The following is a 15,946-nucleotide window of genomic DNA, read 5'->3' as shown; positions in this document are numbered from 1 at the left end:
TGTCCGTGGTACCGCATCAGAGGCTACATCTCACACCCAGCCTTCTGACGCAGAGCCATGGCGACATTCAGCATCCAGATCCGCAACAGCTCATTCTGGCGATCTGGCTCCTGAAGTCCTAGAGTTTGGCTACCTGCACTTACCTTCTGACTGTATGGACATCATTCGGGAGGCACGGAAGCCAACCACCAGAGCGTGCTATGCGGCATAATGGAAGCAGTTTGTCATTTATTGTGCAGACCACAACATTAACCCGCTGGATGCTTCTATTCAGAATATCATCTGTTACCTCTTTCATCTGTACAAATGTAATCTGGCCTATGCTTCCATTTGCATTCATCTGTCTTCAATGGCCGCTTATCTCCAGAATAGGCAGCACCTCTCCCTTTTCAGGGTGCCTGCCATTAAGGCTTTTCTGGAAGGACTCAAATGAGTCATTCCTCCACGGACTCCACCAGCTCCGTAGTGGAACCTCAATGTGGTCCTTACCAGGCTGATGGGTCCTCCCTTTGAACCACTGCATTCTTGCGAGATTCAGTTCTTGACGTGGAAAGTGGCTTTCCTCATAGCAATTACATCACTACGGAGGGTTCGTGAATTACAAGCCCTAACTATCCAAGAGCCATTTATTCAAATTCATTCCAACAGGGTAGTGCTTCGCACTAACCCTAAATTTCTTCCCAAGGTTGTGTCCCAATTCCATATCAACCAAACTATTGAATTACCTGTTTTCTTTCCAAATCCCGAGTCATTGGCGGAGCGGATGCTCCATACCCTTGACGACAAAAGGGCCCTAATGTATTACATCGATAGGACCAAGGATTTTAGGAAAACTAAGCAACTCTTTGTCGCCTTTGCACCACACCACAAAGGTAACCCTATTTCCAAGGCTGGTATTGCTAGGTGGATCGTTAAATGTATCCAGATCTGCTATCTGAAAGCAAAACGTACTCTTACCATTCCACCAAGAGCCCACTCCACCAGAAAGTTGGGGGCCTCTATGGCATTCCTGTGAAACATTCCTTTGGAAGACATATGTAGAGCAGCCACATGGTCTACCACACACACATTTACTAAGCATTACTGTGTTGATGTGCACTCCAAACAGCAGGCAGCTGCAGGGCAGGCTGTTCTCAAAACACTTTTCCAAACTGCTGCAGCTGGCACGGGCGGCCGCCGCTAATGGAGGGACTGCTATGTATTCTATGCACAGATATGAATTCAGCAGCCCACATGCCTCGAACCGAATATGCTACTTACCAGTATGCATCTGTTCTTGGCATGTAGTGCTGCTGACATTCATATCGCCCGCCCTCCTCCCCGGCGCCTGTAGCAGCTGCAGTATTCACATATACTCATAGCATGGTCATCATTCACTGAGTTTCACTCCATCTTGGCCACAAACGCTAAAAACAATCTGGGGATGGAGTCGATGCCCATGCGCACTGTAGTCCAGGGGAGGAGCCACCTATCTCGTGATACTTCGAAGACTCTTCCAGGACAACAATGTGCAATCATCCGGACCCAACACTAGGCGGCGATCTATGCACAGATATGAATGTCAGCAGCCCTACATGCCAAGAACAGATGCATACTGGTAAGTAGCATATTCGTTACTTGCTTATTTGCATATTAATGATTGTGTTTCCTCCCTTAGGATAACATTGAATTGTTGAAAAATGCTCCACGTGTCCACTTTTTACACTGAAAAGCATAGATATTGCAAAACGTATTTACATGCAACAAAGTACCTGGTTCTATAAAATAAATATACTAAAATTATTATTTTTTACAAACCATTGGTCTTGGATTTAGTCATTGAGTGTGTGTATCATTTAATGTCTGTGTATGTACAACAAATGCTTAGCACTGCCCTCTGATGAGCCTAACTGCTTTTATTCAAGGCGACCTTGATCATAGACAGTCTAGTTTCAATGACTTAAAAGAGTCGGGTCCAGTTTAGCACACAAAACGGCTTTAAGTTCCGCATTAAAACGTCAGCCAGAGCATCCCATTAAAAAAATGATTGTTGAAATTAGTTCTCAGTTTGTGATTTCACATTAATTTGATTAGGGGTAGTTTTAGGCATAACCACCCCCCTCTTGTGCTTATTATTTGAGCTTGGGTACAGTGACTGGCAGAGCTCCTGAGTAGGACTATCTGAAGGGCCCAGAACTGGGAGAGAGCACAGGCTTGATTGGTTGGGGACCTCCTTTCCCACGGTTGGGCGCTACATGTCTAGAATGGGCTACACAGGGTGCCTGGTGGGTCGCCAAGTGACAAGGGGAGGCTTGACAGTCGTTAGGGTAAACCATCCTCTGACAAGAAAAGGCGACTCTCCACTAGTTTTGCAATGCAGTCCACACAGCCTCTGCTCCCAAGGCTCTTGCCCCAACTGCTGTCAAGATGTCGGGTAAACAAGGGTTTATTAAGTGCTTAGTGCCAGTGTACACGGCTTAAGTCTTTAAAGAAATACTCCACTCCAAAGAATAGTTTGGTTTCGCACAGGTCTTGAAATGCTGCTGCTGCTCACTGCGGTTCCCTTTTAGTCAGTTGGATTGAACTCAGTGTTACCCTCAGGAGATCAAGAATAAACACTGTGAGTCAGCCGCATAAAGCAACATAACAAAGAAAGAAGATGGTCCCCTTCACTTTCACCAATGACCTTGATTTGAAGTCTCTTTTAAAGTCAAACTGGCCTCTTTGATTAGGGGCTAATTTAATATTGACTTGAGTGCATGCAATTGTGCTGGTCTGTTTCCAGAAAGCTGTTGTTGGGGTGTTTGATCTGTAGTTGTGCCCAACCAGGCAAACATTCAGCCAGCTTGTTGCTTTCCCTGTGTTTTTTAGCGGACTATTCTCGATAGTGATGCAGTCTTAAGTCTTTGTATGGAAACTGTGCATTCCTTCGTTGCCTGCATAATTTAGGTGCATGGTTCCATGGTTTCCACCATCCCTTGTTCCAAGGTTTTCATTGTATTTTCTAGATTGGTGGCTTTCCTCTCTGACACTTTGTTTACTCCTTATTTTTTTCTTCTGCATGAACCTCGCAGAGTTGTCATATATGCCTCCCATTCTGCTAATGGACTACTTGATATGGCTGTGTTTTCTCAAATACTGCCTTATTTTGGTTCAGATTATTTCCCAGTAGGGTGTATACAGTAGTGATGCAGCTTGCAGACACCAGCTGGGAATACTAGCTATGTATCTGCCCCATGGCATTGTGAATCTGAGGAGACTGTGATTCAATAGTGCTTTGCTTAAGCATTCCTAGGCCAGATTCTCGCCATGGATTGCATAGAAACATCTATCCTACTATGTAAGGAGTGTATAAGGGAATAGTACAAATAGTCGCTATCCTTGTACTTTATTCCTAGGGTTCACATTTTGGCACACTAGGTATCAGCCAGTCCTCAGTTTTGATGCCACCTAGTGAGTTTAGTCTGCTTTTGATTAGCCCATTTTCCTGGTGGTGGAGGGAAGGATCTGTCCTTTCTCCCCCAACACACCGTGGGGCTGTCCTTTGCATGTATGAGTTGTGTTGCCTTCTGGTGCAGGAAGTCGTCTTGTGCAGAGTTCGGGACATACACATTTACCAATCTTTTTGGTACTCCATTTAATCTGCCCTCAACCTTTTGCATACCTCCCCAGGCTATCATTTGGATCTTTGTTACTTCAAACAGGACTCCTAGTTCTGTTCAGATCAATGCACCTCTCAATTTAGGAAAAGCAGGTAGTGTGATGAATTTGACCCCTTCGCCATTTACCCAGTTTCCCTCCTTCCTCCTTGGTTAAGTCTTTTTCACACAGGAGCACGACGCCTGCCTCTCTTCTCTAGGTATATGCATGGACTCTGCATCTTGGTTAAATTAACAAGACCCCTCACATTACACCTTTTCATATTGAATATTGTGTTCTTGATCATGGTTTGTGATATGTAGGTTGGTCTAGTGTTGTTTTCAGTAATCACTGAGCATCAGAAACAGCCAGTTGTTTGCTCCTTCAACGGTATGGCTTATTTAGTTGCTGGCTTCTGTGCATAAAAACCCTCAACTGTATTTCCCTCCAAGGACTTAGTTCACAACTACCTACACCCATTGCAAACCTCATCCTTTCCTTAGATAGGGGAAAAAGAGATCTCCTGTAGCTGTGATGTGGTGGAGACTTAAGGTAGACGGCGTGCCTTGGCTTGTTGTGATGACTGCATTAGACAGTTCAGTCTGGGGCCCTTCTTAAGTAATGTTTAAGGACTATATTTGCACCCCTTGTTTGCTTGCCCCATGGTGACTAGCTGTAAGGCCTGCACTTAATAAAGGATACCTTAAAGTAAAACATATCATCAGCACTGCTGATTTCACTTGCGGCTTTGTTCATATCAGTATGTTTTTCAGTAAACCCCTGTTTTATCATCTTTTCATTTCTCAACGATGGAACAGTTTGGTGGAGTTTGGTTATGCTAGAATTTCTTTAGTCGTTTTTGTGGTGACAGTAGATGCTTAGTGATCACTATCTTCATATCTCTGTTCTTCAGACCGTGTGTACACAAAGTCTGGGTCAGTTTCTCAGTCTTTTGCAGGAGTGCTCACGATCTCCCATTTACATACTGCTGCAATTGCTGCATCCTTTGCTGCTGCGATTTGAGGCAGAGTTAGTGGCTTGGTGGTGATTGTTTTTTTGTTTCTATGTCCGTTTCTCCTCTATTGTTTTTCGGTGAGGGCCCTCTATTGTTTTACCATTGTCTGTGACCCATTTGAAGTCCAATCCTATCCTCTATTCGAATCTGTGAAGAAAAATGTATTATCTTGTTTGTTTAGTTGCTTGGAAAATGAGCATGTATTTGATTCAGGGCTGCTTTAGGCTTTGTTTTGCTTCCAGGAAGGAACGTCTCTTGGCTTGGACCGTGGTTGTATAGTTTCAGAAGGTCATTTGATAGAGCCAATCCCTAGCTCTGTAATTAAGTACTGGTGCTACTATGGGCCTGGCAGTTCCCCCTGAGCTGGTGGTGTTGCTTCTCACTGTGGACTTCTTCAGTAGTGAAGTGCTGTAATAATCTTGTAGGTGCCACTTTGTCAGCCATCCCGGTCTAAAGGAATAGCATGATGTTTGGGGCCTCAGAGTTTTCAAGCATGTCAACGATTCTTATGTTATTTTAGAAGGATGTTATTTCCATGTCATTCTCCCTGTGTACACGGAAGCAGATGTTTTGTAGTTTGGTTCTCTGATTTTGCGTTTCTTTGACTGTGGAATGGAGCCAATGACTTTTCAGTGTGCAAGACTTTCTGCCATCTTTTGCTGATCTCCCCTCAGCAAGTTTAGGTTAGTTTCTACAGCGTCTATATTTGCCACAAGCACTCTCCTGGAGTCCCTTAAGGCCATCAGTATGTTGATCATCTTGTCCAATTTTGTCAGCTTTGCAAAACTATGCATTAGATCGCCTTCTGGTGAGGTAGATTCTGGTTTTGTTGTTTTTTTGTCATCGTTCTCTTGTGTGGCTGTTATGCTCAATGATAGTCCGTTTATTTGCTCTGCTTCAAGGTGTTCTGTCTTGGCGCCTGTTAGATCGCCATGGTCCATCTAACTAATCGGCTTATTTAGGCTTCTGGGGATCTTATCTCTTGCGTGTTGCCTAAATGCCTGATGGCACTGTGATGTAATGTTGTCTTTTGGTTTTGATCCTATTGGGTTCTCTGCATCTGTCCTCCGGCATTTCCTCCCTTTATTTGTTAATTCCGCTGCCATGGCTGCTTCAGCCTGCCTGTGTATTTTCACAAAGTTCCTCGTCGCCACACAGCAGCTAGGTTAGGGCATCCGAATATGGCACACGCAGTGCAAGACGAGTCAGTAATTCTGTTGGGTAAGGAGGTGCACGTTTTACCACAGATTCAAACTGCTTGCTCTTCACGTAGCATGCGGGCTTTCTTCTTTCACCTTTTCTTAAGTTTTAGGGCATTTGACTTCTCTCACTTGCCCCTGTGCCTAGATTGAGTACATGCTCTCCATGGGAGGAGGTATAGGGGTAGGTGGGGGTGTTGAAGTAGTCCATTTGGGCACAACTCAAACCAATGCCAAGTCATTACTCTTATCCTCCCTTATTCTCACCACCAGCTTATTCCCCCAACGCGGGTAATACAGTCTTGGTTTTCTCTGTTTCTATGTTAGGGTTGCCACTTATTGTCTGGGGATCGTGGAACTAGGTCACAGTGCAATCGGGGTTTTCAAAGCCTTAGGGCAAGGACTGGTGGGGGAGTCTGTGCCACTAATATTAGTCTTCGACAAACCCTACACTTTCCTGTATCAGCGGTGTGATCATGGGGAACCTCCCTGTTTTCAGTTCAGCCTTCTGTTCTTTCCTTCCTCTTTCCAGGCTCAGATGACTTGTGGGGACCATGCTGTTACGGATCCATTCTCTGCCACCGAGACTGAGAGCTCCGGGTTCTAATCCTACTTGAAAGGCATGAATGTTGGCTGGGAGGCTCCTCTACTTTTTGGCACTTGACACCTCCGCTGTCACTCCACTGCCTGGACTGCTACTGATCTTTCAATGAAATACTCTTCTGCGCCCATATTGTTGCTGCACAACCTCTTCCTCATCCCTGGCATTCACTTCAATCTGTCCCAATGTGTGGGCTATAATCTCTTGCCAAGATGGTGCAACCATTGTTGTTGCAATCTATTGGCTAACTCTCATAGCCAGTAGCATGAAAGGGGCAGGATTATGTGACTACTATGCTTCAATTGTTGGGAGCTTACACAAGCGTGTCCAGCTTCATTGGCTGCAGGCCATGCCACCCATGTCCAGTTTAGTGATAATGTCTCCACCCATAGCTAGTTTATGCAAGGTCTGGTGGATGACAGGCTACCTATGTGCAAATACCTGCTGTTACACAGTAATCCTACTCGCCTAACTGACACTCGTGTCCATGCCTGTGCAGGTGTGTTCATGTGTAACCAGCTGAGAACCTATTACCTCAGCTGTTCAGCATGAGGCTTTATTTTAGAAGACGACCACTGCTACTTATCACTGAGAACCAGCTAACAGTACTCGGTGGGACATGGTCCAGTGTCACAACATTTAGGTGGGATTAGCGGGTCAGAGCCACTTTTTCGCAGTGGGGATACGTTTATCGTATAAATTAGTAAAATTAGGGCCTTCAGTAATTTCTTGTAGAGCTAGCTCTATTCCACTCAAACATTCTCAGTGTAGGTGCTATAGGAATTTTTTTCTGGGTGGCAGTGTGTTTGATGTTCAGGACTAAATGGACCTTTTTAACGCTAGCTTGTTTTTAATGATGCCTGATTGGTCAAGAACTATTATTTCATTGTGCATAGTTAAGACATAATGTAGTTTATATTTATGAAGTGTCATGTTTTAGTATATTTTCTTCAGTCATGACTTCACAGATTAAAATGTGGGTCTATTAAATATTTCTTTGATTAATTTTAGCTTGTGCGGCTCGACAACCTGTTTGCTTACTGGAATGTGAAATCAGAGATGTACTACCACAAAAGTTACAGTGAAGCTTTGGTAAGTCAAGTGACAAATGATTTCTTTGCATATACTTGTGTTAGTTTTTATCCAATACACCCTGTTTAATGTATGTTCAGAAATTATCAATTGTATTGGCATATCTCCAAAACACAGAGCCACTCAGTTTCTAATAACAATAAATGGTTAACAACAACAAGTAAAGTAGTGATTTCTCCCTTTTAATCCAAAAATAAGCAACAAAGTCAAAAGGATGTAAGTGAAAAATACCAAAGTAACGTTAGCTTTGATGTATTTTTGTAAGTGTTTGGTACTGTGTGGCAAAGAGAACCTATTCACTCTTGATCCATACACTGCTAACACTCAGTTGGATTTGCATCTTATGTAAACTTGTTAAGCACTGCCTAGACTTTACCCACTCCTAACTGTCCGTGGTTTACCTCATATGTAATCCAAATTAAACATACTTCATACTGTAAAACAACAGTAAGCTGTACCCCTGAGCTGAAGTCTGGCTTACTGGCTTATTCACTTGACTGCTAGTGCCTCAACCACCACCCCTTATCCCCCTTGCCCCCTGCTTGTGTTGGTCCTTTTTTTACATTAGGGACAGCTCATGGTGAATCCTTTATATATATTTTTTTCTGCGAAAGGTATCCAAGCTATGTTGGTAATTTTTCCCTGCATGCTGAGGATTGTAAATATACCCAGAATATATGGTTTTCCCTATAGGGAACTGAAAATTAACCAAAATGTGTCATTTTTTTAATCTGGGGAGAAAGTGCTATGCAAGAAAGTGTGTGATTTTTTTTTTAATTTGCAATAATAAAGGTTTAGCTGCGCTAGGATTGCCCTCTTTCAAGCTTTCAGAATCAGGCAGAGTTGTTTAAAAAAGTCACTACAAACTTTGTAGGTGATGGTCAGTATTACCTATTTTTTCTGTTTCTCTGCTCACGGTTTGTTAGGGGAAAAGGGTGTGAAATCGATGGGTCAATTTGGAAAGCTATTAATTTATGAAAAGTAGACAAAATTCTGAATCAGCAAGTGGCCATTTGTGTAGGTTTCTCAGCAATCTACATAATATATATATACTAAATCTAGAAGGGATCAAGTAAGTCCTACCATCCAGCGTTCTCACCCTCTCCCAATTAAACTGCTATCCACGTATGGCGGTGGGTCTCTCACGTAGGTCAGGAAAGGCCCCAAAATGCAGCGTGGAAACATCAAGATTTTCTCTTTGAAGTTTAAATATTTTGGACATGTTGAGGTAATTGGAATTTTTATGGTCAATTGTGTCCCCTAACGTAGACCCCAACGGCTCCATGTACGTACTTCAAGTACATGTAATTTCCCTCCACAACCGAATCTGAAGACGCAAATACATTTGCGTCCAACGTTAATCTGTCCTCTATCAGATCCACCATGAATGGGTCGATAATTCCGTTCCTAAGTATGCCGTGCCACCGTCTTTACATGGTGCACTTTCACGTTTTCCTGGCTCTGTTGAGTTAGGCCCTGATTTCTGCCATCGAGCCCTTTCTGCCTTCTGCCTCAGAAAGCTACAGCCTGGATCTGCATCCATGACCCTTACCTTACTCCCTGCGCGGCGAGCGGTGCCCTGCTCGGCCTGCTTGCCTGCCAAGACAATTTAGCCTTCAAGTTATCTGCTCCGCTCCTCAAATACATTCCTGTCTAGTGATTTAGGTAAACATCTCCCCAGCTGCAGATCAAAGGGCCCGGCCTTTCTGTCTCCATGCAAGAAATTCATTGCTCCCGTTACCATGGTAGGCCCATGGCCCCTCGCATTACACGTAGACACGTAGACACATATGCACGCACTAGCAGTCAGTATAGAATAGCCTCTACCCGACAGACCTTCCCTTCTAGATAAAACAGTTCTCCAAACACAAGATATCAGATATGATTTGGGTTTAGGTTGTTCTGACACGCCAGACTTCTGTCTCCCCTTATAGTGCTAAATGTCAAGTCCCCTTCACCCTCCAGTTCCACGTCAAGCACACGTCATGTTGCCTGCGCGCGCATCCAGCCATATATTTCTGCTGACACTGCAGGATTCCTCTATGAATCCACCCACTTGTGACACTTTCATGTGACGTTTCTAGCACACACCTCCGTGTACGCCCTCGTGCACGCCTTCTGTTACGCACATGTGTTCTTATCTCGTTTCTTTCAGCTGTTACGCCTTCTGTATCCTTCACCATTGTATGCATTTACTATATATATTGTGCACTGTTAATAAAGCATTGTCTATCCCTTCCTGAACCTTCGTGGTAAAGGAACACGATACCATGGTTCGAACCATTCCATTACATGGAATAGAACCCTTATAAACTCAGACTCCACGGACTCTGCCTCTCATTTGATTGAGCTATTTTATTGATCTTATACCGCATAGAAATTCAGTATACGGTAAATCTTTATTTACCACATAATTTGGCGCCCGAATAGGGACCCCTCCCCCACCTTACAGGCCGGCGATGCGTCGCAGGCCTTGCCCCCTGCCACAGCCGTGACGGACAACTACGCGTACCCGCAGGATTTCCTGTATCTCCCTCAGGCCTACGGAGGTGACGGAGACTGCGATCGACATCCAGACGAGGCGGTGAGGAGTGCGGAGGATCCCGACCAGAGCCCAGCCGAGAGAGCAAGGTCCGAGGTGTCTAGAGGCCCACCAGTTCCGAAGTACCTACGTCACGTGTCGAGTCGAGTCGAGTCCAGTCCAGTCCAGTCGAGTTTCCGAGGCCTTCCGTTCTGTGCTTCCCGGTGAGTACCGTTGCTGGGGACGCATCTAGACGGGTGCATTAATTTGTGTCCGGTCAAGACGGGTTTGGGTACGCAGACCCGGTCTGCACTGTTTTAGCAGTGTATCTGTACTGTTTAGCAGTATATCCAGTATCCAGTTATCCAGTTATATCTAGTAAATATTTTAATGTGTGTTTATGTCGTGGTATGAGTGATTGTTTGCATTCTTCTTACTGTGTTTATTGTGTATAGAGGTAGCAATGCCTTTATTCTCGAAATTGAGACAGATAGGAACTAGAAAAGGGATACTTGAGGAAGCTGTCCCCATCCCACCCAGGGACACCCCTGGCTATTTTATGTACCACAAGCATGGCTTAGATGCCATATTATTTCTCGACTTGTGGGTGGAATATACGAAAGACTTGGCAGAGAATCAGAGATGGCCCGTTACAGGGACATGGGATGCCGAGTGCATCATGAGAGTAGAAGAAGCATTATGGAAAAAGAAAGCCAGACAGTCACAGAAAGATGCCATCGAATTATGGCGTAAAGAATCACATAGACGGACAGAGAAAGCACTCAGAAAGGCAGAGAAAAGCAGAGAGGATTCTGAAAAAGCCAAAGAAAAAGAACTACTAGAAGAAGGAGAACGAGTTAGAATGGAACAACACGACAGACAGAGTAATGCCATTATGACAGGACTGTATCCGGTCCTGGCCGAGGGCCTGCCCAAGGCGACCCCGGAAACACCGAAAAATCTGCCCCCTCCATTGGTTCCGACTAAAGTACGTCACAAGACCGCAGCAGATATCTTCCTTTCTTCCTACTTAGACGATGTAGCTCCCGCATATACCAATGTACCTGCCCGTGTACCACCTGCTGACATTAACCTACCCCATGATCATCAGCCCCCAGGTCCGCAACAGCAGACCCCTCCCGGTCCGCTTCCTGCACCCTTACCTGTTGTTCCCCCTGGTATTCAACAACTACATCCACTTAATCCTTTTGGGGCTGGCGCTGCTCAGGCCCCAACCCCTTTTCAGCAGATACCGACCCTACAGCCAGGTTATGCTCAAGCCTCCGCTTCAGGAGGTGCTACAGGAGGTTATCGAACCCCGCCACAGTTACATCGAGTGACAATGAGAGAATTCGCAATGGCACAGACACCTAGAGGAGCCCCGGCAGAACAGCTTAGAGAACAGCTTACAGATTGCAGATATGACACAGTGCCTGGTACGACAGGACCCATGTTGTTAGCGTCCCTACGTTTAAGACGTGTTACAGATTATTTGCAATTACTACCAGAAATGCCAGACCATCTAGACAATTTGTATCATTTTATTAGAACAGGAGAAAGACCGGAGAGTGTTGGTGAGGCCATGTCACGTCAGAAAGTTGAGAACAAAGGTTTAATTATGCGATTTTTGGTTAATTGTTTGATAAGAGAACAAGATCAGGCAGGTTTTCCACAAAATGAGATGGATAGATTGAACAGATGGAGTCAGAATATTGCTGATGGTAAACATGATAAAGAGAAAAGTGTACATGCTATGGTTAGAAAGATCCGAAAAGAAATAATAGATATACATGCCCGTCGAGAATCCGATGAGCCACTCGAATCAGACGATCCAAACTCCTCGCAGGAGGAGGATGAATCAGAGAAGACAGCAGAAACATCGCAACTAGCAAGTAGAGACATGGTGGCATATGTAGGTAGAGAGAAACTCCCTAGACCGCATCCTCTTGATAGGCCCTTCGATAGACCCATTCGTTTAGAAAACAAGAAACGATACCTTTGCCCAATACCAGAGCGATGTACCCTTGAACATGTATTCCAGGTTACTGATAAAGTACTGGAAGAGAGAGTAGGTTATCACGAACTCAATACTTTACGTGATCAGGAACTAGCCCGGTCCGCAGTACAGTGGGCCGGAGATGACAGCATATATAAAGACGATTCAGTAGTACAAACGTTTTTAAGTCTTACTCCAGAAGAACAGCGACTAGCTGGTATATACATGACCCAACACCTCATCATACAGTATGAAAACCAAGCATCTGACCCAGGTCCGTTATATAGTTTATTGCAAGACTTACTCCTGAGAAGATGGAGAGGTCTGGGTACTGATCTAATTGAAACGATTTTAGAACAACGCCATAAATATAGAACATTCTTGACTCCACATCTTGTTTCTGTTCCACCCCCAGTCAGGAAGCCATTTCACTTTGACTTTGACAAATAGAATCCTTTACGAGAAGTACATCCAGTCAGGAATACTGATGATACCCTTACACGTGTGTATGTATACACGCCCATAACTAAAATGGAATTATTGGAAATGAAGAAAATAGTGCCCAGTCATGATAAAGACCCTGCACGTTTTCACCGTGAAATAAAAGACATGTTACTCATGGGAGATTACACCTATCCCGACATTATGAAAATACTGAAAGTGTTATTGCCTGCCGGTATTTACGAGAAACTCAAAGAAAAAGAATGGGAGGTGGGAGACCAAAAGATTGATTGGGCGGCATTAGAAACTGAAGAGACTGGTCGTACCCCAGGTTTAGGGCTTGGGGATAAAACTAAAGCATTACCAGGATTGTTAGTACAGGTTTTGCCACGTTTGTTAGCAACTAAAAAGGAGGACTGGGATGCAATCTCAGCCTGCAAACAGAAACCCAATGAAGACACTAGTGATTTTTATTCCCGATTTGAGAAATGTTTTATTATTAATAGTGGCCTGAAAGCAAGTAGCGAGTCATACCCACACCTTTGTGTATCCAAATTAGTCGAGAATTCCCTGCCACAGGTTAAGAACCGTGTACTGAAAGTCGAGAGCACATGGCAAGCTAATTCGCCTTCCCAAATGTTACAAATGTTACAGTATCACCAGAACAGAATTAGAGAGGAACATGATCACGAACGGAGACGTATGAAAGACACGAAAATGAAAGTACTAGTTGCTCAGTCAGTTCCAACTGACGGTCATAAAAAGGGTACCATACAATCACAGTCCAATAATTCAGCAGCTCCTGTTAAAGGGATATGCAACTATTGTAAACAGCCAGGTCACTATGTAAACGATTGTGCAGTTTTGAAACACAACATAGCCACAGGTAAAACTAAAGAGAGACCGCGTCCTCCTAGACAGGACCAGGCCCAACAACACGTTCCACAGAATGTTCAGCCTATGCAGATTCCACAACAGACCGTAGCGGTACCACAGCCACAACCCATTGCCGCAACACAACATGCAACCCAGCAGATGTACCAACAAGCACAATCCGACTATCCCGATTATCAGCGATACACATGAAACAGCCTGGAGAGGGAGGTAGGCTTGCCTCTTATAGAGGTTCCTGTAGATCAAGAGGGTCCTTATGTACATAGTCAGGTATTAGGAAAGGATAGAAAGTTTTTGATTGACACAGGGGCAAGCAGGACAACAATCAGTCACGACGAGGTACCAGGGGCACCCCCTCTCAGGCTCACAGAATGTATCCCTTGGATTTTCAGGAAAGCCCATTGTTAATGAAGTTTCAAAACCAGTTCCCCTTGCAGTTGGTCCATTGTCACGTACTACAGATTTGTTGCTCACGAGATCATGTCCAGAAAACTTGCTTGGTATACAGACCTTGAAAGCTCTAGGGGCTGTAATTTGTTGTTCTCCGGAAGGAGTAAGACTGTTTCTGCGTGACTTTAAGGGTCACTATGTGTTAAGAGATATTGATTCCAGATTACAGAATGTTCCTGCACATTTATGGGCACAAGGCCCCACTGATGTAGGTTGTATGCACATTACACCATATCGAGTTACACTCAAACAAGGAGTGGTACTACCACGCATCCGACAATACAAGTTACCCCCTGATGCTGTAGTGGCTTTACTGAAAATCATTGACGAGCTCATTGCACAAGGAGTGGTTGTAGAAACCGACTCCAATGTTTGTAATTCCCCTATCATTCCGATTCTTAAACGCACTGATCCGAATGCACCCCCAGTTTATCGATTAGTGATCGATTTACGAGAATTGAATAAATATATTGTACCACAGTACCCTGTGGTTCCAGACATCTCCTCATTATTGACAGCTATTGATTCAGAGGCGACGTTCTTTACTGTAATAGATCTGAAGAACGCCTTCTTTAGTGTCCCTATCGATCCGGAAAGCCAATACCTTTTCGGATTCTGTTTAAATGGCCGAAGCTTCAAATTTGCACGCGCACCTCAAGGATTCACAGAAAGCCCCAGTATCTATAGCCAAGCATTGAAAAGACAACTTGACAGTATCCACATGCCTGACAACACTGCCCAACTCCAGTACGTCGATGATCTATTGATCACCGCCCGTAGTGAACCAGAATGTGAACAAGCGTCACTGACAGTTTTGCATTTCTTGGCGGACAAGGGACACAAGGTGTCTCCTTCGAAGCTACAATTCTGTGCCCAGCAAGTGGTGTACCTTGGGCACTTGCTGTCCAAGTGGGGTAGGCAGCTGACACCTGAACGAATTCAGTTAATTGCACATCTTCCGCAACCCAAGACACAGAAAGAAGTACGAGCCTTCATTGGACTCACTTCCTATTGCAGACAATGGATTCCACAATATGCATTCCTAGCTAAGCCACTCATACAGTTGACAACACAGGAGGCAGCATCTTCGACTGTCCTCCCTTGGACTCAGGAACATACACAAGCTTTTGACGAATTAAAGAAAGCCTTATGTCAAGCACCAGTTTTAGCAACACCATGTTACAGCAAGCCTTTTACACTTTTTGTCACAGAACGCGAAGGTACTGCATTGTCAGTACTCACCCAGGATCAAGCAGGTTCACACAAACCGTGTGCTTATTTTTCTAGTACATTAGATCCAGTAGCCCAGGCTCTGCCTGCGTGCTTGAAATCTGTAGCGGCAACAGCTCTAGCAATCAGACAAAGTGATTCCATAGTGTTAGGACATCAATTGACAGTACAAGTTCCACATTCCGTGGAAGTCCTTTTGAACAGAACACAGACTCAGCACTTGACTATAGCACGACTGACAGGTTATGAATTGACATTGTTTCAGCCACACATAGAAATCAGGCGCTGCAATACATTGAATCCTGCTACACTTCTACCATTAAGTATGACAGACCCTATGGCACATGATTGTGTAGAAGTCATTAACACTACGACGAAACCCAGACAAGACTTAACAGACATCGCATTACCAGATGCAGACCTGACACTTTATGTGGATGGTTCATGTATGAGAACAAGTACAGGAGAGTTGGTGGCCGCATATGCAGTCACGACCGAAACTGAAGTCATAGAAACACATCGCATTGACACCCTGTCAGCCCAAGCAGCAGAGCTCATTGCTCTGACTCAAGCCTGTATACAAGCAAAGAACAAGAGAGTTAACATATACACGGATTCACGTTATGCATTCGGAGTCGTACACGACTTCGGTGTCCTCTGGCAAGAAAGAGGGTTTTTGACCTCTCACGGAGCCAAGATTCAGCACGGTCACCTCATTCAAGCTCTGTTGGAAGCAATACATTTGCCTACAGCCATAGCCATCATGAAGTGCAAAGCACATACGAAAGTTACAGATATCATTTCCCAGGGTAATGACCTGGCAGATCGAACAGCCAAGCATACAGCTCAGACTCATACTCACACAACTGATATGACAAAGACAGTAGTC

At 44.5% G+C, this 15,946-nt stretch overlaps 1 protein-coding gene across 4 annotated transcripts in view; it reads left to right on the top strand.

Annotated features, from left to right (window-relative positions):
- The window catches only part of VPS13A (vacuolar protein sorting 13 homolog A), a 2,146,181-nt gene that overhangs the window by 186,075 nt on the left and 1,944,160 nt on the right, over positions 1-15,946 (top strand). For all 4 annotated transcript variants that reach the window (XM_086961343.1, XM_086961342.1, XM_086961345.1 and 1 more), the window contains exon 9: positions 7,445-7,525. In XM_086961343.1, coding sequence (XP_086817469.1) covers positions 7,445-7,525 — 81 coding nt within the window. The remainder of the gene's footprint in view (positions 1-7,444; positions 7,526-15,946) is intronic.

Source organism: Lissotriton vulgaris, chromosome 3_1 (genome assembly GCF_964263255.1).
Source record: "Lissotriton vulgaris chromosome 3_1, aLisVul1.2, whole genome shotgun sequence".
In the NCBI taxonomy this organism is placed as follows: domain Eukaryota; kingdom Metazoa; phylum Chordata; class Amphibia; order Caudata; family Salamandridae; genus Lissotriton; species Lissotriton vulgaris.
The sequence above is the reverse complement of the archived record's forward strand: the minus strand, read 5'-3'. Positions and strand labels throughout refer to the sequence as shown.